The sequence below is a fragment of the Syngnathoides biaculeatus genome, chromosome 10, assembly GCF_019802595.1.
Source record: "Syngnathoides biaculeatus isolate LvHL_M chromosome 10, ASM1980259v1, whole genome shotgun sequence".
Taxonomy (NCBI): Eukaryota; Metazoa; Chordata; class Actinopteri; order Syngnathiformes; family Syngnathidae; genus Syngnathoides; species Syngnathoides biaculeatus.
Window position 1 is genome coordinate 19,583,813 of NC_084649.1, and position 23,080 is coordinate 19,606,892.

General features: G+C 44.7%; 3 protein-coding genes across 11 annotated transcripts; 1 reads left to right on the forward strand and 2 right to left on the reverse strand.

Moving 5' to 3' along the window:
• On the reverse strand, positions 1–8,337 carry LOC133507088 (proline-rich transmembrane protein 3-like). 5 transcript variants are annotated; one of them, XM_061831716.1, is made up of 5 exons: positions 8,276–8,337; positions 5,478–5,665; positions 4,164–4,558; positions 792–2,325; positions 1–694 (listed from the first exon to the last, which is right to left on the reverse strand). In XM_061831716.1, the coding sequence occupies exons 3-5, from the start codon at positions 4,540–4,542 to the stop codon at positions 469–471; spliced, it is 2,139 nt and encodes a 712-aa protein (XP_061687700.1). In that variant the 5' UTR covers positions 4,543–4,558; positions 5,478–5,665; positions 8,276–8,337; the 3' UTR covers positions 1–468. The 5 variants fall into 5 exon arrangements, with proteins under 5 accessions (XP_061687700.1, XP_061687699.1, XP_061687698.1 ...); XM_061831715.1 differs by lacking the exon at positions 8,276–8,337 and adding an exon at positions 6,181–6,781; XM_061831714.1 differs by lacking the exon at positions 8,276–8,337 and adding an exon at positions 5,794–6,011.
• Positions 6,864–17,021, forward strand: LOC133507087 (transcriptional regulator QRICH1-like). 4 transcript variants are annotated; one of them, XM_061831710.1, is made up of 12 exons: positions 6,864–7,059; positions 7,953–8,213; positions 8,297–8,371; positions 10,140–10,259; positions 12,117–13,124; positions 14,994–15,153; positions 15,231–15,385; positions 15,476–15,590; positions 15,675–15,783; positions 15,893–16,032; positions 16,109–16,199; positions 16,267–17,021. In XM_061831710.1, the coding sequence occupies exons 1-12, from the start codon at positions 6,988–6,990 to the stop codon at positions 16,448–16,450; spliced, it is 2,490 nt and encodes an 829-aa protein (XP_061687694.1). In that variant the 5' UTR covers positions 6,864–6,987; the 3' UTR covers positions 16,451–17,021. The 4 variants fall into 4 exon arrangements, with proteins under 4 accessions (XP_061687694.1, XP_061687695.1, XP_061687696.1 ...); XM_061831711.1 differs by lacking the exon at positions 6,864–7,059 and adding an exon at positions 7,066–7,329; XM_061831712.1 differs by lacking the exon at positions 6,864–7,059 and adding an exon at positions 7,066–7,256.
• Positions 16,934–22,827, reverse strand: rpusd4 (RNA pseudouridine synthase D4). 2 transcript variants are annotated; one of them, XM_061831719.1, is made up of 7 exons: positions 22,252–22,827; positions 21,671–21,878; positions 20,149–20,242; positions 19,906–20,056; positions 19,714–19,811; positions 17,173–17,372; positions 16,934–17,088 (listed from the first exon to the last, which is right to left on the reverse strand). In XM_061831719.1, the coding sequence occupies exons 1-7, from the start codon at positions 22,655–22,657 to the stop codon at positions 16,938–16,940; spliced, it is 1,308 nt and encodes a 435-aa protein (XP_061687703.1). In that variant the 5' UTR covers positions 22,658–22,827; the 3' UTR covers positions 16,934–16,937. The 2 variants fall into 2 exon arrangements, with proteins under 2 accessions (XP_061687703.1, XP_061687704.1); XM_061831720.1 differs by lacking the exon at positions 16,934–17,088 and having other exon boundaries at positions 17,098–17,372.
• Between the last annotated feature and the right edge of the window lie 253 nt (positions 22,828–23,080).

Genomic DNA, 23,080 nt, shown 5'->3' on the forward strand with positions numbered 1-23,080 from the left:
TTTAAAGATATTAAACCTTATGAAGATTCATTTAACAATATTTACACTGACGTGTCAAATTATAACATTTATTATTAACGCATCGCATTTAGTAGTAAGATTTGTATTGATTTTGATGGATCATGGTAATATTATAAATACTGTGAACTCAAATCTTTTTACTGCAACTGGTCATAACATTCATATGAAAATATATTTTTTAAATACAATTTGTAACTGTGAACACTCACAGTTTGTCATCTGTTGTTAGGCTTCTTCCTCAGAATTTTAAACTTGTGTTGACATCCATCCATCCATTTTCTTTGCCGCTTATCCTCACTAGGGTCGCGGGGAGTGCTGGAGCCTATCCCAGCTGTCAACGGACAGGTGGCGGGGCACACCCTGAACCGGTCGCCAGCCAATCGCAGGGCACATCGAGACAAACAGCCGCACCCGCAATCACACCTATGGGCAATTTAGAGAGTCCAATTAATGTTGCATGTTTTTGCGATGTGGGAGTGCCCGGAGAAAACCCGCGCAGGCATGGAGAGAACATGCAAACTCCACACAGGCGGGGGCCGGCATCGAACCCGGGTCCTCAGTACTATGAGGCCAACCCTTTACCAGCTGCTCCACCGTGCCGCCACAATAAATCCCAGGGAATGAAAATCTCCAGAATTTGGATAGTCCTGCGTGTAAGGGAAATCCGTGAGGTCTGCAAAGTGGACCACGGAATTCATAATTTAGTAAGAAGTTAAAGGTCTGTGACATCTTCATCTGACCAATCATTTTCATGAGTCGACGGTGCGAACCTTGAACTGAATTCTAATTTTGGGGACCCTCCATTATAAGAGTGATCGGTGGCCACGTTGCCCGGCTCTGTTGGCTCTCGGTCTTGGAAGTGGTCCAGAGACGCGGGAATGGACTCCGTATCCATCATCCAGCCGTAGCCGACGTAAGCCGGCGGGAATGTCGCCGTCCCGTTCTCCGCGTCGGAGTGCATCCAAGAGGGCGGGGGAGGCGTGAAGAGGCTGCCGGCCAGGAGCTGCCCGTGATGAAGAGCGCTGTCGACATTGAGCCTCAGGTTAATGGGAGATGGGGGCCTCGTGTCAAATTCGATAAGCGAGAGGATGCATTCTCGCTCGCCGACTCTTTGCCACATGAGCGTGGCCTGCGAGTCGTAGTTGTTACTGCAGGAAGGATCATGCTTGCATTCGGAAACAATGACGGACGGTTGATCGTCGTACGGACACATCGGGCTGTTGCTGAAACTTGCCGAAGAGAAATTGCGTTTCGCCAGGTTATTTGGCATCAGCTCCCTCCATTTCTTCTCGCTTCTTTTGAGCTGGCCCTTTCGGACCCAGGCTAAGACCCTGTCCCACAAACCGCTCGTCTTCCCCTCTCTTTTAGACACCTCGCGTCTGCTGTGCCTCCTGGCGGGCATCCAGAAGATCCAGGATCCCAAGACCAGCAATGAGGAACCCCAAGCTAGCTCAAGGATCCTGGCCCAAAACTGGCTGAGCCACCAGCACCAACCGAAGCGCCTCCAGTTGCCCATCAGGCCGTAGAGCCAGAGAAGGCTGCAAATCTGAAGGCTGCAGGACATAATCCCGAGGCAAGCGCAAACCGCCGTAACTCGCTTTGCACACCTCTCAATCCTTTGTGATGGAACCCCACGAGGAACTGATGACCCGAGGAACATGTCGAAACGGGAAAGGGATTTCAGGAGTATTTCTAGACAGAATGGAAGACCCCAGGAGAGGGAGAGCATCTGCAGCAAAAGAGGGAAAAGCGGAAAGAACGCAGTGAAATGTAAGTCCGCTGCCAGCAAAACACTGCAATGTGATACAAGCAGGCCCGCGACCACGTGGGGCTGTTGTAATACGACCGGGAAAAGGATCAATTTGAACCTCCTGGGAGTGACAAGGGTGAGCGTGACCTGAGCCCACAGGAACAGCTGCATGGGAACGTTCTGCAGCGCCGCCAGCGTGGCGTGAGACACGATCTGACGAGTACCGTAAGGATCCAGTAGGAGGTGGACGGCCCGCAGGGCTCCGCTCGCGATCAGGGTGCTGTTCGCCAGCATCAGAACGCCGCAGTGGGGGTAAGGGAGACCGGAGGCGACGGCCATTCCGAGAACGGCCACGGACGCCATTAAAATGAAGAGGCCGGCCGAGCCGAAGACGTGAATTTCCCAGGCGAACGCCAGCGTGCGCCTCATGTCGTCCCACAGCAGGTTGGTGCCGTTGTAACTGTGCTGGCAAGGACTTCGAACGCAGGGCCGTCCAGATCCTGAGAAGTTGGTCATCGGGGGGAACACGCGCGTTTGGGCAGGGTGGTCCACACCTGGGAGGGAGAGAAGAGAAGTCTTGATTTTTGGGAAAGCGTTTTTGGTTGATTGCGTTGATCTGACGACAGATTATTCCAGAAGCAACTGAGGGAAAACGGAGTGCACAAGGACGGCATTCAACAGGGGGACTTTTGCTTCAAATCCCGTGTGAAGTGAAAATAAATGTCACCCTACACATTTCAGAAGGGAGAAGAAGTACTATAATTCCCGGCTCACAGAGCGCACCTGATTATAAGCCTCAGTACACAGTAAGAGTTTAACAGTAGTGCGGCGCTAGCGTTAGTGCGGCGCTAGCGTTACGTCTTTAAACTCTTTCTGTGTACCGGGGCTTATAACCAGGTGCGCTAACGCTAGCACCGTGCTAACGCTGCACCTGGCCATAAGCCAGGGTACACAGCAAGAGTTTAAAGACTTAATGCTAACGCTGCACTAACGCTAACATTGCGCTAACACTAGCGCCGCATCACCACATAAACCCCAGGGTTGAAAGCGTGTGAAAAAAAGTCGCGGCTTGTAGGCCGGAAATTACGGCATGTGACTTTGTGTGGCGGTGTTAGGAGGAATCCCACTCACCCTAATCCTAAACAAATATTTAATGACAAAAGAAAAACAACGTGTTGCCTTTTGGTAACACCAAAACATAAAGAGCCTTTGAGACACTCAAATTAATTGTCACAGTGTGTCCACGTGAGGACTCCCGTTTCCGGATGGGAGACTTCGAAACTAGAAAAGGAACCGATTTTGTTGCAAAAAATGATATGAGCTTGTCAAGGTGAAGGGGAACATTCCGGAACTTCTCTCTCTGGTACGCCAACAGCAGAAGTTACAAGGATTTGGAATACTATCCACTGAGTTGGGTTTGGGATTTTTGAGTGAAATTCATCATTTTTTTGTTCTTGTTCTGTTCTTTAAACGCAGTTTACAAACACTTGTGGAAAAACTGGCAGGGCTCGGTACCTCTACAAAGGTCATGAATCATTGTATTAAATTGTTTCACATCATTACCAACATAAGTTCATTTGATAATAGGAATCATTCCAGTCGTGCTGTATATTCTATTCTCGTCATCATTTTGAACATTTTCTGTCTGAAATTGCTGTCCACGCTGTTAATCTGGAGAAACTGCACGTTTAAGAATGATGTTTTCACTGACATTCGAGTTGCACAATTACAATATATGTTTCATCAGTTTAATCACATTATGTGTGTAGATGAGCGGTCTCAAACTGGCGGCCCGGGGCCCATTTACGGCCCGCGAGATAATATTTTGTGGCCCCCACCTTAACATGAAAGTTTAATGGTAGTGCAGCCCTCGAGTCGTGCTGTATATATTTACATGTTTACAGTGTGGTGTACGACGCTGAGAAGCCGACTGATCAGGGTATTTGGGTCTTGGGTGCGTGACATCAACTGGACATGATACAAGTAGAGAAACATTTTTCAGTAAGTGAGGTTCGGGTTCGATCCCAGCCCCACCTGTGTGGAGTTTGCATGTTCTCCCCGTGCCTGCGTGGGTTTTCTCCGGGCACTCCGGTTTCCTCCCACATCCCAAAAACATGCAACATTAATTGGACACCCTAAATTGCCCCAAGGTGTGATTGTGAGTGCGGCTGTTTGTCTGTCTTCATGTGCCCTGCGATTGGCTGGCGACCAGTTCAGGGTTACCCCAGCGGCCCCAACGAAAATTGCGTTTGAGACCCCTGGTGTAGATGGTCGTTGGTCTTATTCTTTCCAGTGTGTTACAGAGTCTTCAGTGGAAGATGTCAACTTTTTGGGGTGAATTTGTGAGGTCTCAAGGGCACCTTATGATAATATTTACTCAGCTATTGCTTACCTGTTTTAGCAGGGATATCAACTCTTGCACCCCTGCCCTTCAAATGCGTATCCTGTGATTTTACAACATTAAGCATCGTCACTGAAGAACGTGAGTCGGCCGTTCCGGTCACTGAGTGACGGAGAGTGACGGCGGAGCCCGCGACCGGTGTCATCTCTTTCTGCGCCCCGGTTTCCTCTGGAATAGGACGGATTAGCGTATCCGGTCTGTCTCCACTGCCTTGCACACTGCTGTTCCGTCTGACCACTTCACTAACCGGATGGACGACGGTCTCTGTGCTTTGAGTCCTTTCCTTTGAAATCCCGTGTGAATTCAAAAAGCTTCCGAGTGAAGGGAGGGACAATGCCAGAGTAATGACGAGCAGAGAAGAACTCTCCATTTTTCCTCCCCGAAACCTGGAGAATAAATCAAGATTTCAAAACACATTTTGACATCTTACAGCACAGGTGTCAAACTCAAGGCCCGGGGGGCCAGATCCGCCCCGCCACATGATTATATGTGGCCCCCGAAGCCAAATCGAGTGTGAATTTTCCATGATTCTTGTAAAAATCTGTTCCAAAATTTCAAATAGTCGTATATCATCAAGGATAAAATTGAGATATTGCAAGTATTTTTGTGTTACCATAGTTGAAAAACACATGACACTGGATTTTTGATTCCAAAACTAGTTCATAAAATGATGATGTAAATATGATGAGATTATTCAATATTTTTATTCCACAGTCATAACGGCCCTCTGAGGGAAACCGGAACAACGATGTGGCCCCCGAGGAAAATTTGTTTGACACCCTTGTCTTACATTGTATGTAATACAATACAATTGTAAATAAGCTACATTGTCATGTTCTCAAAGTTTATTATTATTATTATAAACCAAATTCATGGGAAATAATTCCACAAAGTGGATCTTCTGCACCCTTCAGTACACAAAAGCCATTCTCTAATCCACACGATTTATAAACTCCACAACATCTGTTTATGTTTCCGTCGGAATTTAACACCGCACAGCCAAATCCTGACATTCGTTTGTGGCTTTTTATCTTCCCCACAACAGCTGTTTTATTGCAACGCAATTTTCAATTCATTTTTTTTTAAAAAAAAAGGATACTCAATGACCCACGGAACATCAAAAGATGGAACGCAACGTGGCACATAATTGTATTATAGCATCGTAAGATGTGATTTAGAAGCACTTTTTGTTATTTTTATCACCGTCAAGCAGGTAAGATAATTCTAAAGTACTACATACATGTGAAAATGTCTTACTCTACAACATGCAAGATGACTAAAAGAGTCCAATTTTCAAAAGAATACCTGCGAATCCTTGCGTCTTCTTTTACCGCATCACGCGAAGTCGGTCCGCAGGTGCCTGATGAAGTTCATCACGGTGAGCTTTCGACACCGCAGACGGACCATCACACCTTCAAGCTGGCGTCCAATACTTATTACTGCACCGGCTGCTTACTTGGCAATGTCCCATCATGAGGTCAGCCGCTATAAACCTCAAATACAGCGACAAAAATACAAAACTGATTTGCTGTGATTGAATGGGTGTATTCTCAAAGTTCATATATGACTGAAAGATGAAAAATATATATTTTTGAAAGAATAATATAAAGGGATAATTCACTTTTGGTAGCAGCCGTGCCCCTGGGCCTCACCTGCCACTGTCTACAACAGTTATGGTCAGGTAAATCCTTCTCGAAAGGATTAGATTAAGATTCTTACGGAAGCACAAAGTCACACCAGTAAAGTGTGCGACCGACAACACGAACAAACTAGCTGAAATGTGGTCAATTTTGTCATGCCACTATGCAACAAAAAAAATGTATTTTTTTACATCATGTTAGGTTCACGTTAGGTAATCATATACAGCACATAAACGGAGACCCGTAGTCAAAGTATCAAACACTTGCAGAAAAGCCCTGACACCAAAGCATCGGGACGAGGATTAACTATTTGCTGGCCGAGCCCAATGCAACGGGTTTATGCTCCGCGTCGATCTAAGCCGGTCCACCTTAAGAGAAGCGGAGAGGCCGCAAGAAGAGGAGCGATCGCGGGGACGGCCTTCGCTGCACACGCCGGGCTCTTTAAGGGGGACTGGCTAAGTTCGATGCCGTTAAAGGGCCATGCCTTGCACTTTGTCAAGCGACACCAGAACTGCATGGGATAACGTCATTAGGATGCAGCGAGTCCGTTCATCCATCAGTACACTTGAAAGTTTTGTTATATTAGCTCTCTGACGTTTTTTTTTTTTTTTTTTTTTTTAGTAATAAAATTTTTTAAATTACATACTGAAGTCATTGTAGTTTTTTTAAAAAAAATAAATACACGTAGGTTTACTCTAGTTGGACACCCAACAGTCAGGTTTATTGTTTATTTAGATTTTACAATTTAAGGAAATCCATTTCAACCTCTGTATTAAAAAAACAAACTTGTGTATGATTGATACTGGTGAAGAGGTACATTATTAACATAAAGAAAGTTGATTCTAAAATCTTCCTAGGATTCATGAGAGAAACAGCAGTTCCACACAACACAATACACGTATTCTTTGTATATTGACATTAATATGTACATAATAAATCACTGAGGAACTCAGCATGTACAAGCGGATTTGATGATATCAGGAATGTGTGGACTATATATATATTTTTTTTTTCTTTACTGTGTGGTTTAATTATCAGTATTCTGCGGGTCGTTGCATGTCAGAGATGAATCAGAATTGGCAGATGTTGATATTATTTTTCCTCCCCTCTGATAAGGGCCTATTCTTCCGTCATTTTTATATCCCACTTGGGTAAACCACAACGAGCGCGGTTGCATGTTTTGCGGTTTACTCTCGTCATGCTCGTGGATGAATAAATACATGCAAGCTTCATTGACTGGAGTCCGGGTAACTCATTTCTCGGCGTAGAAAGCCGCCTGGATTTTTGAGTGGAAAAAAAAAAAGAAGACGCAGACGTCACAGACCTCGCCTGCTGTTCCCAAATTGTTATTGCAAACTAATCGGAGCATTGTTGGCGGAATTGCACCGTCTGCCGCTGCGTGGATTGTGCGACGACCGGGTGGATGGCATGCTGGTGGTAGCTGGTAGACGATTATCGGCTTTTTAGTTTTAAACGGCGTGCCTTGGCGGAGAGGAGAGGATTTGGTTTTATTTAAGGTAGCATGACAGGATCCGGAGCGACGCAGCTAGCTTGCTAATGTTAGCGCTAGCTAGCGTCATGTTTTCTGATGTAACATTTTGTCCTGATGAGTTACAAAATGACGGCCTCTGTAGTTTAGTCTTCGCTTTTTGGAGTCAACGCGACCACGCTGGCTGATATCAAATACATATATCCGCCTAAGTTATCATACGGGCCGAGGACATGTAGTTTTGCTAGCTGTGCGATGCTAGCTTACGAGGAACTAGCCTAGCTTTGGGACATTTGGTTTGTACATTAAAGCTAGCACATATTTGGTGCCTTTTTGTACATTTTTGTACACTCACTAGTGAATGTTTAAGAAATAACGCACGAGGAGCTCACGGTTGTTTTTTAAAAAGTAGACGAACCATAGCATTTATTCAAAGACGACAACACGACCGCAACAGTTCATTATCTATGTTGGCCATTCAAATATCGAATTGTGCTCCGTTTTATCCTGTGCTTGCACAACTGTTGCATATAGCGAGCGCTAACGCCATGAAACACATTAACGCTTTCACTCCACACATCTGCGCGGTCATTATAAAGCCATGTGCTAAGGACCCCCCACCCCACCCCACCCCCTTCATTTTTTTTCTAGGGTCCTGTGACAATGAACGAGCAGGAGGCTGGTGTGGTCTCATTTGACGAATACGTGCGGCAAAAGGCCCGAACTGTACCCCAGCACAGGATGAAGGAGTTCCTGGAGTCCCTCTCCAAGGGGGAGTTCAGTCAGCAGGGAGGGGCGACCGCCACCACGACCACCACCACAGCTGCCATGGTCTACCAGGACCAGACCAACAACTGCGTCTACACTGACAGCACAGAGGTGGCTGGCTCTCTCTTGGAGCTGGCTTGTCCGGTAAGAACATCTTTTATTGACTAATATCTGAAGTGAAATTAAGTCCAGTGTGTCATATTTACCGCTTCCACTCCTTCCAACAGGTACAGCTGACGTCAGCAGAGATTTCGCCTCAACTTTCCATGCATTCAGAACCTGAACAGCCACTTCAAGTCCAGGTTTGTTTGTTTATTGATTCAGGGATGAGAATTTTCCACGGATTTGAGGAATTTCTTCCAGCTGAAAAAGTCATTTCTGTGAAACGTGTAAATCCATTGAGAAAATTTGAGGGGGGAGAAGGGTCGGGTACGGCGGGACGCGGGGCGAGGCTGAGATCAAGACCGGCCACCAGCATCTATCAGCAACGCTCTTTGTGAAATTAGTCACAGCTGTGATTGCGGAAAATAGCATTGCTATCTGTTTACGGCATTGTTATTTGTTTGGATTAAATTTGGTGTTTATAATAATGACAACATTCCGATTTCCGGCACCATCTAGGCGGTATTTTCACTCTGATTTTAACATTTCATAGAGAAGCATTCCGTTTACTATGGCATAGTTATAACTTATAGACATACGTACGCATGTTATCGAGCGGTCTGCTCGTTTTCCAGTATGGCGAAAGTCAGAAGATGATCGTGCCAGGGAAATTAATGAAAACAGTTTCAGACGAGCATGACTTGAAAACAAGTGTAACCGTGCAGATAGGAACGAAAACGGTATCAACATGTCTAACCGAACACGTACAAAAAATGGACGTTCCCGGCAAAGTGCTGTGCACTCTGTGTTCCGATATGATCAATTGTGGAAGCCGAGGAGCAAAAAATATCCAGGAGCGTATCCAAACCAGGAAACAAAAATGTAAGTTGGATGCAAATTTCTCAATTATTATTATATAATTGACAACTGTTAATACGATTAGGCCCATCTGTAGCGTTGGCTCTCGAGATCACGCATTTTATCGCAAATTACTTGTGTGCTTATTTCTGAAGTATAACTTGTAAGTGCAGGAGCCTATTTGATATCAATTTTACTCAGTCTACATTTTTGTCCGAAGTTTGGAAAAATTGTTTTGGTTGTTTGGACTCGTATTTTACGTTTTCAAAATGTTATGATTGCCCTGTATTTACACATTTAACAGTGTGTTTTATATAAAATTTTTGTGCCAAAGGCAGATATTTTCAGTGTTTTTCCAAATTGGTCATTCTCATCCCTGTTTATTTCAGTAGATTATTATCTAGATGAGGCAATTGAGAAGAGACTCTCTTTTCTATGGCTTACCTGGCTGCAGACACCAGAGTTAAACAAGATAAAATAAAAGCATGCGTACAAAACATAATGCATTTACAAACCCATAAAATAGAGTACAAAAATAGCCAGGATGAAATTTTCCTCTCCAATCAAAATATATAACAGCTCCATTCACATTGGGACTTTCCATCCTGGAGGTGGAGTTTTCTTCCTTTTTGATACAATATAAAGTTGTCGGGATCAAAATTGTCGCAATCAGTCACGCTTGCTACATATTGAGTTTAAAAGCAAATTTGCCATCAGCCAAAGAAGTTTGTTTGTATGATTGCCAAAGTGCTGCTCATCAAGGCGCAAATTATGTGGCGCTTCGCGGCTGTATCATCTCAGGTGGCCACAATCCAAAATTTCTGCTCTTGTGAGCTGCAGTTGCTGCGTGATGGTGCAAACATTTTGTCATTTCTTATGGCCAGAAACATCAGAGAGTCTGCAATGGGTCCACACCCGCAGAATGTTCGCTGAGCATTAAGTGGCAACAAAAGGGTGGAAAAGTACAAATTCAAGAGGAAGATGAGCAGCGCACAGAAATGGAATCGCTGCAATATAGAACTTTTTAATTTCATTCATTTTTATCTTTTTGGCGGTCTCATCTGTCATAGTTTGGCTTGTTCATCTTTTTATTGTCTTCCTCCGTGCCAGGTTCAGATCCAGGGGCAGCCGGTCTTGCAGATGGCCACGTCCGCCCAACAGGACCTGCAAGGAATGTCGACTTCGCAACTCGTGCCGCAGGAAGAGCTCACAGAGGAGCAGCAGCAGCAGGTACCGTATCAAAATAAAGTGCGGAGGTGTGATGAACAAATCATGTTTAAAGGTCAACTGTCATGAAATGCATGATTTTTAGTACGTTATTAATGAAAACACGGCAGCCGGTATGGACCCATCCGTTTTGTCACCACAAAACATGATTTTGACGTATATGGCTTTTTGTAACTCCTCTCGAGGGATTTGTTTTCGAGAAGCAGCAGGAAGTGACGTCCATGGCAGTAGCGCACTCAGATGGGCTCGTATGTTTCTATTAGTTTTACCTGCGGGAACGTAGCTCTTCCTTCCATCGTGTTAGCCAAAATGCAGGCTCGTTGTATTGCAGAATATTGCTCGAACACTCGGGAGGATGGATTCGTTCTTCATACTTTTCCAAAAGACCCGGTTTGTTGTGAAAAATGGATTGGACAGGTGCGAAGGATGAGAGCTTTGTGGGTTCCAAATGACTGGTAGGTGTGTATACAACTACTAAAAAAAAAATAGTTGGGGCGGGGGGGCGTAATCTGTAAATCAGGGGTGCTAAATGTGTCGATGTCCCACCCGTCCGAAGCCGTGATCGGCGAATGGGGTGGCTTGTCGCAGTGCCGCGGAGGTGGATTGGACAGGGAGGCGGTTTGGCCGCGGCGTCGTTTATCACCGCTGCGGAGGTGGATCAGATGGGGAGGCGGCTTGGCCCCACTGTCGTCATTGCTCGCGAGCGGTGTTGTTTATCACCGCTGTGGAGGTGGAGCAGACGGGGAGGCGGTTTGGCCGCGCCGTCGTCATCGCCCGCGGGTGGTGTTGTTTATCACCGCTGCAGATGTTGGTCGGACAGGGAAGCGGTTTGGCCGGGCCGTTGTCGTCACTTGCGGGCGCCGTTGTTCATCATTGCCGCGGAGGTGGATCGGACGGGGAGGCGGTTTGGCCGCATGCAGTTTGGCGGTGATCCACATATCATCTAAATATGGCTCGAAACGATAGAGTAATATTGCCCCAGCCACTTCGCTCGGTTGTGAGATGTTCCGTTCTTCGAAAAGAGTTTCCGTGGCAGAAGGGGCGTGTTCGTCTCCCATAGTAGGGGCCACAGCGAGTTTTCAATGGCGAATGTCCCAGTATGACGTCACAGACAGAAGATGCAGCCAATATGGCGACCACTCGAATGTCGAACTTTGCGCATGGATGACGCGCTCTCCGCTCATATTTATTTTTTCATATAGACGTTGAAGTGAATAATGTTATATGTATTTTTCATTACTCTACCTATTTTAGAATGTTTATAGGCATGACACTTGACCTTTAAGGGTTGAGGAAGGCTTGCTGATAGAAGTTATCATGCGTTGCACTTTTTAATTTTAGTAACTGACACAAAACATTGTGTTGTAAAAGGTGCAATACCTTGTGTACTCGCCATTAACACTGATACTGTGACAAATGTGCAAATGATGACTTCTGTATGTCCCTGTGTGACAAATCTCTTCGCATTCTGATTAACAAAGCTGACTTTGTGCTGTGCATCAAGTGTGCATTGGAACTGTACGCCTTTTCCAAGTTGTTACTTAACGCTAATTCAGTGGTGCTTCGGTTCTCGACCACAGTCTGTCCCAGAAGGCCGGTTGAAAAGTGAAACGTTCGAAAACCGAAGCGCGTTTTCCCATTACAGTGGATGGAAAATGAAATAATGCGTTCCAGGCCTAAACAATAGTTTTTTTAAAGTGCATAGTAGAAATACATGTATAGTTTAAATCAGGGCTCAGCAACCTTTTTGAGGCTGAGGGCTACTTCGTGAGCACTGATCGTATGAATGTCTACGTGACCTGTTTCCGGCAAATTTCGAAAACTGAGGTACCACTGTACTTTATTTTTATTTTTTGACAGATTCAGGCACAGCTGGTCGCAGCCGTAAGCGGAGAGCAGCAGATTCAATTGGCAAGCGGTCACCAAATCCAGCTGCAAGGTACGCAGCAAATTCAACTAGTGGATGGGCAGCATATTCAGCTGGAGGCCGGCCAACAAATTCAGCTGCCGGACGGACAGCAGATTCAACTTCAGGGCGGACAGCAGATTCAGCTACCGGACGGACAGCAGATTCAACTGCACGACGGGCAGCAGATTCAGCTACCGAGTGGCCAACACATCCAGCTTCAGGGGGGGCAGCCGATCCAACTACAAGACGGACGGCAGATTCAACTCATGGGGGGGCAGCACATCCAGCTACAAGACGGACAACAGATCCAGTTGCCGGACGGACAACAGATCCACATCCAGACCATTGAGGCCATATCTCCTTCGCAGCAACAGAACTCTCCCAGGGAGGCAGAGAGGCGGCCCGCCACCGGCTCATCTGTTCTTCCGCCCGCCAAGAAGCGCAAGGTAGACACCCCCTTGACGGTGTCCTACGCCGTTCCCCAGGGGCAGCAAGTGGCCACGGTCATCACCATCCCTCAAGGGCAGCAGCAAAACTACGTGTCCCTGCGGCCCGACTTGCTCACAGTCGACAGCACTCAGCTGTACAGCGCCACGGGGACGATCACGGGCCCCGCGGGGGAGACGTGGACCATTCCCGTGTACTCTACCGCTCAGCAGCAGGGCGTGACTCACATCGCCATACCGCAGGAGACGTACAACACGGTGCAACTCGCGGCTGCCAACGGCAAGCCGGGCTCCTCGGCCAAGTCCGCGGACGTGCAGTCCGTGGCGACCGGGACGCCGGAAGAAATCGTGCAGACGCTGTTTCCGGCTCAGTTCATGAACGGGAATATTCACATCCCGGTAGCTGTGCAGACTGTCGGAGGGACTTACAACACAACGCAGTCGGTGCACATATGGGACCCCAATCAGCCGCAGAGCCAAGACGACGGAAATGGACAACAACTCCATCTTCAGGTGAGATCCGTTTGTGGTTGGTGTTGAATTCGCAAATATCATTTTGTACGGGAATCATTTGTTTTGGTCGGCACTGCCAGAGAACTATTTTGTTTAAAATTGTCACTGGTAGCGTCTGCTCACTTCCCACCCAGTGACGGCGTGAATGGGAATTTTTTTCTCCGTCTCTGTATGCGCTCTGCAATCGACTAGCGACTATACTAGTTTTAGCATCAAGAAGTGTATCATACAGACAAAGACGGGTTTGTATTATTTCGCCGCATGAGAACTCTTTGACGGTTTTAACCACATTCCCCTGAAGGGAAATTGTTTTGGCGGCACTGATTGGTGCGCAACATACGAGGCAGAGGTTTGGGTACACTTGCTGAGCATATTAAAATATAAGTTGTGGCCAGACTTTGTGACTGCATGTGAAAACCACTTGCTCAGGTGTCACAAAACTTTGCGGAGGAATGCGGCACTGGCCACATTTGAGACTGGGACTTTTTCGGCAAACGTGGTAGACTTTGAAGGCGGCTTACTTTGGCACCACATCTGGGATTTCTCTTCAGCCTTGATTGAACCAACTCGTTAATGTCAACTTTACCACTCTGCAATGATTAATTTAATTTGATTACCATATTTTCCACACTGTAAGGCGCACCTTTGATGAATGGGATATTTTAAAACAGTTTTCATATATAAGGCGTACCGCACTATAAGCCGCAGAGAATAGACGCTACAGGAGAGGCTGGGGTTACGTTATGCATCCATTAGGTGGAGCTGCACTAAAGGCTGAATATTGATCCGTGTATAAGGCGCACCGGATTATAAGGGCGCACCGTCAGCTTTTGAGAAAATTAAAGGCTTTTAGGTGCGCCTTATAGTGCGGAAAATACGGTGATCGCCAATCCTCTTTTCGCATTGACAATAACACGGACGCCTCAGTGAAATCAACAAGTGGTGGGTCCATGCAGAAAAATAGCCGGTGCATCAAGCGTTTTTTTTTTTTTTTTTTCAAAAGAGGATATTGCTAGAAAAATATCATTCTGTCCTCAAAAGTAATAAATGCACGTCCATCTGAAAAGACAACGCATACGGCTAAAGCTGGCAAACAACCTTAAAACCTGACATCGGCCATCAGCAAATTCACCAGTATTTCTCTCAGCCTACATCTATCCATTTTCTTAGCAGTTTATCTTCACGAGGGCACATCGAGACAAACAGCCGTACTCACAATCACACCTAGGGGCAATTTAGAGCTTCCAATTAATGTTGCATGTTTTTGGGATGTGGGAGGAAACCAGAGTGCCCGGAGGAAATCCACGCAGGCACGGGGAGAACATGTCGACTCCACACAGGCGGGTTCGGGATCATTTTCCTCAGTGAAACTTGTAAACTTTTTGTAACATACACTTTCCACAACTAGAGGATTTGTAAAAGAGTCTTCTTGTATACTCTAGCAGGTAGAAACCCTGTCGCGGTGTCATGTGAAATGGTGTTTAATTTTTAGAAATTTCCAACTGTCCGCCAGACAATTGAGTTGTCCCGATAGTATTGAACGAGCGTTTGATTGGATAATCGAGTTGAAGGGAGTGGGGCCTCTGCAACCGAGGACGAGTGAGTGAGTCAAAAACTGAAAAAAAAAAAAAATAGGAATGGCTTGTTCGATTCATTTAAGGTGACTTGACTGCAAAAATGTATTGTTCAACCCCTAGTGCCCTTTGTAAAGGCAGAAATTCATTGTGCAATGTTGTGGTCTTTTCTGAGTAATGTCTGATCATCAGTATTACGTTGAATAATTTCTGAATGATTCGACGAGTTAATGAAAGTTAATCTGCAGTTTGACGTGCGGTAATTGTTTGAAAACATTCTATTCATCGCGTACAGGAACAGGGAGAGACGGAGGGGACCGCTGAACCTTCCGCAGAAATTTTGGTTCCAGTCTCACTGAAGCCAGAAGAGGGCCTCGAGGTGTGGCGCCTTTGGGTAAAGCGAAAAAACGCCGAGCTCAGCCAGCAGGACAAGACGAAGCTCGCGCCCATCGGACGTAAGTCAGCTCGTAGACTCTTAACCCGGCGGACCTTGAATATAAGGTCTCGAACAAATGCCGTTCGCCACGTCCAGGTCGCCAGCCGCTGCGTTTCCAAGAGGACTTAATTTCCAGCGCCGTAGCCGAGCTGAATCTAGGCCTTTCCCTGATGACGCAGGAGGCCCGAGGATCAGAGGAGGAACAATTCGCTCCAGATGTTCTTTATTATGTCTTCTTATGTATGCAAAAGGTTAGTAGTCCTTGTGCTCTAGCCTGGCAGCAAATACTGTCTGGACTTGTCTAAAGGAAGCGCTGTTTTTTTGTTTTTGAAACTATGTAGTATCTCTTTGAAAATGGACGAGTGGATGATATTTTCTCTGATCCGTACTACACTCGATTTGGTGAGAGTTTACATAAAATCCTGACTGGTTGGAAGCCGAGTGTCCATCCTCTAGGTAAGAACAAACTTCCTTCTCTCGCCACTGTCATTATTTGTTCATTTGGGATTTCTGTCGTTCATTTTTGCTTCTTCTTTGGAGGTTACATCATTCCGAGTCACGTGACGGAGGAGATGCTGTGGGAGTGTAAACAGCTCGGCGCGCATTCACCGTGGACTTTGTTAACGACTCTGATGTACTTTAACACAAAGTGAGTTTTCCCCACGCCATTTACGATGACGCTCGCGGTCCGGTTTTTGCTAATCGCTGTTGGAGTTGGGCCACACAAGTCTGAACTGTTTAAAATGATTTTGCCGCAGGTGTTTTCGTCTGCTGACGCCCGAACAGCACCTGAAGGTGGCCTTCTCCAAGGTCTTGAGACACACGAGGAAGAACCCCACCAATACGAAGGACAAAGCAACTACTATTCGCCTTCTGAAAGGGCAAAGTTCACATAAAGGTACTTAACGTTGACCACTTAATTTAAAAAAAAAAAAAAAAAAGAAAAAAACTTTTTTGTGACTTATTACTTACAGGACCAGATGACTTATATGACGAGCAGATTGAGGATCCAGAAAATCCACTTCGTTGTCCCATTAAACTTTACGACTTTTATCTTTTCAAATGGTGAGTGGCGCTCAACCCCCAATAGGTTTGAATATTTCTCCTTTTACAGTCATTTTCCTCGTTCCAGCCCCCAAAGCGTCAAAGGTCGTAACGACACGTACTACATGACCCCCGAAGCCGTCGTCGCGCCGAACAGTCCCATGTGGTACTCGTCCCAGCCCCTCACGAGTAAGCAGGTGGAGCAAACGCTGGCGCGAATCTTAGTGGTCAGAGAGATCCAGGAGATCATCGGCGCCGGTTCCGAGAGTTAAGAAAAGGAAAAAAAGCAAGCTGGCCAGCGTCAAGCGAAAGGAAGATTGTACAAATCCATTTCTGATTGTTGCCCCCTTGGCTCAATAAACTTGCCGTCTCAACAATCAAATGAAGAAGCCGATGAGTGAGTTGTCGAAGCCTGAATTGAGAGAAAATGTTATTTTTAAGTTTTCGGACGCAAATGAAATCCATGGTCGATATCAAGAATGTAAGATTGGACTTGGGGGGGGGGGGTAGTAAATGGAAACTGCTCTGGTGTAAAGTATTTTCAAGATGAGGGTATTTAGCCGTTTGCTCTTCTTTTAACCTCATACTTTTTTTGTTACCATGCCAACCTCCTAGCAGGGACCACTGCTCACCTTTTTTTGTATTGTGTTGATATGTACAAAGATGACCTTGTGCCTGTTTTCAAAAAGTGTTTGATCGAAGTTGTCTCGAGGTAAAAGTGCTACGCGTCGTAGTCTTTTCGGGAAGCTAGAAACTTTCTCAGGTCAAAAGGTTGTGATTGAGACTCATAAAAACATTTTCAACATCTTTTGTGTACAGATGATTAAATACAAATGGACAGTCCTTGAGTCGGGAGTTCATGTTGACCGTTGTGCTCTGTCTTTTCGTGATGACGTTCATACAATGACGCCTTATAAAACCACATATGAGATGCATTTATTAAATCTGAAATATCCAATTTGATGAAAACGCTCAAAGCCCACAAAGTACTTACTGGTCGTCCTTTTCCTTCGGAAAAGTTAAATTTAGCCGACTGAGCGTTTGCGTGAAGAACTTCGGCATCGGGCATCGCACGTTGACGTTCCCGAGTGCGATGTTGGGTATTGTCAGCTGACGGGCGTGCAAGTGAAGCGGAAGATGTCGGATCTTGCTTTGTTCGAGGCCGAGCTTGCCCAGTAGGCGTTCCGGTAATTTCTGCGGGTCAGAATGTCGGCAGTTATTAGGAGCTGGAGGAGTCCGCTGACAAATCTGGATGTACGAAGCCAGGAAGAAGAAATATTGGCCCTCTGCCCAAATTATATTTTTCCAATTTAAGATCCTCAAACAAATGTAAATAGATGAATGTGACCTAAGTTAACTTAAAAATGTGTTTTTTAAACTTATTTTAAGGTAAAAAAAAAAAAAAAAAAAAAATACTGCAATTTCCAGCCAACAAGCCGCAACTTTTTTCACACGCTTTCAACCCTGCGGTTTGCGCAGCCTCACGCTAATCCTCGTGCTGCGCTAGCGTTAGCGCCATGTTAGTGTTAAACTCATTCTGTGTACCGAGGCTTATAACCAGGTCCGCTTTGTAAGGCGGGAATTACGGTGCCACTTGTTAAAAGAGGAATCATTGTGGATAATCACAGTTTTTGGTAAATGTTCACTGATCACACCCAAGCCTGATTTTCCCCAGACCTGTTCAAACAAGAAATCACTTAGAGCCTGTCAGACAAATAGATCTTAAAAAAAAAAAGTGTAACAAAATAACAGGATCCACAGTATTCCATAACAGTTGAGAAATAAAGTTATTTACATTATCAGTTGGGAAAGGGTTACAAAAGCTATTTATAAAGCTTTAGGATTCCAGCAAACCACAGAGAGAGCAATTATCCTCACATGGCCAAAACACGGAATAGTGGTAAACCTTCCCAGGAGTGGCCGGCCTACAGAGATGACTCCAAGAGAACAGCATTGATTAATCCAGGAGGCCACAAAGGAATTCGGGACCACTTCTAAACAACTGAAAGCTTCCATCTCCTCAGTTAAGGTAGGTGTTCATCATGCAAGAATAAGGGAGAGAATTTTGGGGGGGGGGGGGGGGGGATGACTGAATCCACGGCAGAGTTCCAAGGTCAAAGCCACTGCTGATGAAAATGAACAAACGCTCGTCTGTCTCAAAAAAAAAACCCAACATCTTAATTATTCCCAATATTTGGGAGAGTGTTATATGAAATGATGAGAGCAAAATTGAGCTTTTTGGAAAGTGTGTATCGTTGCACCTGTAGCACAATGTTTCCGAAAAATAAAATCCTACTAACAAGTCAAACAAGGTGGTGGTTGTGTGATGGTCTTGGACTGGACTAAATTGACAGAAATAGCTGAAACTCTGGTGAATGGTCTTCCATAAACTGAATAATGTGTGGTTGTAATCAAAGCCACAATTGAAATTTTCATGGGTACGTATCTTTTTGGGTCACCCTGTATTTGAAAATCCTCTTTTTTGCTGAATTAAACAATACTGCAAAGAAGAATGAGCCAAAATATCTCAACATGCGCGCAGTTATAGAAAATGCTTGATTTAATTTGTTATTGCCCTGAATGGCCCAACAAGTTCTAAGTTTTAAGGCAGGAAAATTTGAACTTTTTTTTTTCCTTCATAAATATTTTAAAAACTGCATTTTGAGCTCACGTAAGTTATATTTGTATGATATTTGCATTGGTTTGATTATCTTTAACAAAGTAGAGAAAATATTTCAATTCCCAATACCTTTTCACAGCATTGCATATTGCAACTATTAGCGGGGAAAGCCGTCTTTTCTCTGAATTATGTACATAAAATATGTACTGTAATTTCTGGCCGATAAACTGCAACTTTTTTCACACTTTCAACCCTGCGGTTTATGCGGCTAATTTGAGCATTTTTTCTAATGGTTGCAAGGGGGCACTCGAGCGGATTAAAAAAAAAAAAAAAAAGAGTGAGACCAGTGGAATATATGTGCTGAGGAAGTGACTTTTATCAGTGTGTTTTTTTTTTTTAACAGCCCTGTTAGTGCTGCACTAGTGTTAGCGCTGTGCTAGCATGTTGCAGCTGTGTTACTGCCGTGTCTCTGATTTTTACCGGTATGCTTTTTTTTTTTTTTTTTTTTTTAACTGGCCATGTTAGTGTCGCGCTAGCATTAGCGTCGCACTAGCGTGCTGCTGCCGTGTCTCAGTGATTTAGGTATGTTTTTTTTTTTTAACTGGCCCTGTTAGTGCTGTGCTACCGTGTTGTTGCTATGTTAAGCTAAGATAAGGTATTAAAACTTTGAAAACTCTTTCTGTGTACCATCTTTCTTTGTAAATATCTCGTGTTTCAATGTGGGCACTTGCGGCTTTTACACAGGTGCGGCTTGTGTATGTACCAAATGGTATTTCCTTTACAAATGTACTGGGTGAGGCTTATAACCAGGTGCGCTCTGTAGGCCAGAAATCACGGTAGATGAACATTGGGGTTTTGAGTAGGAACCCGAGTAAACTTTCAGCATTTTTTCAAGCTGACATTTCACACGATTACCTGTGGTGCCAGCTTGCTCCAGTGTGAATATTTGTGGTCGCCCAAAATGAGGCACGCCAACCCAAATGCCATATGAACCCTCATCTGGTGCTTGACTCCTGTGGAAACAAGAAACAGAGTCCATTTTTTTTTACTCCCTCTGGACGCTTTACTCACTTCCCCACCGCTAGAATTGGCTCCGACCCCTCTCACCAGTAAGAGGCTCCAGTTCCACGAGGCTACATCCGCTATGACTGTCCAGGACTTTGTACTTCGTGACGGCAGGAAGGGATTGGCGGTTGCCTTTGACTTTAGCTAGTCCATCTCCCGCGTCGTTCATTCTGTAAACGGGGCTTAAAGCCATCTAAAATTAAAAATAATAATAATAATAAAAAGACATAAGTTAAGTAATAACTATACAGTACTGTAATAAGAATAGGATGCAAAGAAGTGGACCTTGTAGTGAGGCTGAGAACCGGTGACTTCTCTCTCGACGATGGGAATGTCGATCGTGCCTTCGGATGGCACCGGTACACCCACTGTGACGACCCTAAGCACAACATTTTGCATTTACAGTGATGCCTCGGTTCTCGACCACAATCCGTTCCAGAAAACGGTTTGAAAAGTGAATTGTTCGAAAACCGAATCGATGTTTCGCATTACAATGAATGGAAAAAAAAAAAAAATGCGTTCCAAGCCTAGAAAAAGTAGGCTTTTTAAAGCATTTTTTTAGCTTTTCCTGATAATAAACTGCATAGTAGAAATACATGTATAGTTTAAATACTTTATATAATAACGTAATTTAAGAAATATATTTATTTTATGTTAAAATGTATTCTTTAGTAATAGAGTATGCTAGGCTGGGAGTGCATTGTCGGATCTGCAGCGACTCGGCCCCCAGCCTTGTAAACTTTTTTTTTTTAATTAACAAAAGTGCAGAATAACTTTAAACACAATAATGAGGGGGGGGGAGCATTTTTTTTGTTTTGTTTTTTTTTTTAACAAAAAGTAACACAAAAACATTCGTAACTCGAGTTCACAAACAAAACAAAAATGCAGAAATGCTTCAACAACTGTAGATATCAAATTTCTTCGGGGGTGGTGACTTGCCCCCTTTTAACAAAAAACGAATCTAATGTAATTTGTGTCTGCTGTCTCTTAAGAACAGTTCTGAAGTGGATCATCACGACATTATTAAAATTTTTGGAGTGCTCTGCTACATTCAGATTCATTGGGGTGATGAAGTTCAACGAAATGATGGATTTTGTTCCACTTGGCACACACGGCATTAATGTCAGCACTTGGGACAAACGACAGTCACTACCTCTGTACACGTCTGTGTACAGAGGTTGCGTTATACAGAATAACAAAAGTGCGCTGATTGCGCCGCGCCTGTTATGTCATTTCCTGTTTTTTTTTTCTTTTTTTCGGGAGGCGTTCGAATAGACAATAACAAAACCCGTCGTGGGTCGGTCAGTTGCTTGTGCGCGATGTTATTTCCGGGTTTTTTCTGGGGGGTGTTCAAATAGACAATAGCAAAGCCTGCTGTGGGTGGGTCAGCTGCTTGCGCCGCACGCATTGTTTGATTTCCCGTTTTTTTTTTCAACAGGGTGGGAATTCACAACAAAGCGCGTCGTGGGTCAGCTGGCCTGGCCGCGCGCAATATTTTATTGCGGTTTTTTTTTTTTTTGGGTGCCGTTCGAGTACTGATTTTCGTGCGAAGGCAGAAGCAAAAAAAAAAAATCTAAAATTTTCATTCGAAAACAGGGACGGTGGAAAACCGACGCTTTACTGTACTCACTACTATTCCGTATACCAAAACTTCTTCCTGTTTACATTACTCTGACCAATAAAAGACCAACAAAATGGGGGAAAAAAAATCAATTTACTGTACCATGTATCCACCTCATTCATTCTATTTGATTTTTGACAAAATTCCTAGGATTAGCGCATACTTTTCCAGGACAGTAAATCTTACCAGAACTTTCTGTGCACTTGATTAGTTCTGTTGAGCTCCAGCACACGCTCCACCGCTTCTTCGCTCCTTGCCAACAACAGAGCGCCTGTCATTTCCTTCTCCAGGCCCAGACTGGGCAGCAGCTGAGACTCTGACTTGACCTTCACCCCGTCCATCATTTTAGCCAGGATAGGAAGCACGGAGGTGATGGACGTCTCGCCAGAGGAATCTGACAAGACATGAGTGACAAAAGGGAAGACGTCTGTTCGCATTATGGCCGGCTTTGCGGTGAACAATTTGCAGATCAGGTCAGGACGTTGTTCTTGGCCGTGTTCATGGATAGGTTGCAAAATGCGCCATCTTGTGTGTCATAGATGTCAGAGAACACAGGTGTTAGGTGAAGCGTGAAGTTTTTTTTCTATCTTTAAGCTATCCGATTGGTCTATGGTGACGTCATTGGAATTTCCATTTGCTTGTTCGCCAGTGACTCCCATCAATTTCCAACCAGGATGGTCCAATACGTTTATTGATATTCAAGAGCCACATTTCTTTCCCTCTTTGTTGTAATAATGTAATCACTTATAAATATTCTTATGTTTTACCTCTGAGACGAACACCATAGGGCTTGTTGATGACGACCAGATGCTGATTCTGGTACAGCACGCCTCTGCACAGGTGCTTCGCCAGCACGTTGGGATGAACATTTTGAAGCTGCTGACTGAACCGTTTCAAGTCCGTCACCCTCTTCTGAGAGCCGGACACGGGGGGCTCCGCCGCCCCCGTGCTGGACTTCTCCTGCCGGACCTTTCGGGCCAAGTCAATGGCTCGAAGTGGAGGTTTCTCTCGTTTTCCGGCATCTGGAGTTTGCGCCGTGGCCGTGGTCTGACCCCGGCTAAAACTAATAAGTGCCGTTCCCGAACACCGGTGGCACTTTGTCTGTGTTTTTGGGAGAGCGCGGAGGAGGCAATTCCAGTCACCACTAAATAAATTTCTTGTACAGCGGTTCATAGTTGTACTGATAGTTAAAATGAGGAATTGGGAGCTTATGAGGAACACACGCTAATGTAGCATGTATGTACTTCCAGGTTATCCTTGCTGCTTCCTCAACACCTACCAGAATAAAAAAAAGTGTTTATCTATTCCTAAAGTTACATTATGCCGTTTTTCGCAGCAAATATAATCTATTACATGAAGATATTGTTCTATTTGAAAATAATAAAGGCAAATAAAATTAGCTCTGGCATGTGTCTTCAGTGTAGCTTTCAAATACTTCCGGTTTCGTAATTTGCTAACTTCATTCCAGGGGGAAAAAAACATCTATTAACAAATCCTACTATAGTATAGAAAAAAAATATGTTCATTTATGCCGTTTGGATAAAACAATAGCAAGAAAAAAATATTTTGACCTTCAAAATTCATTGAACTTGTTTT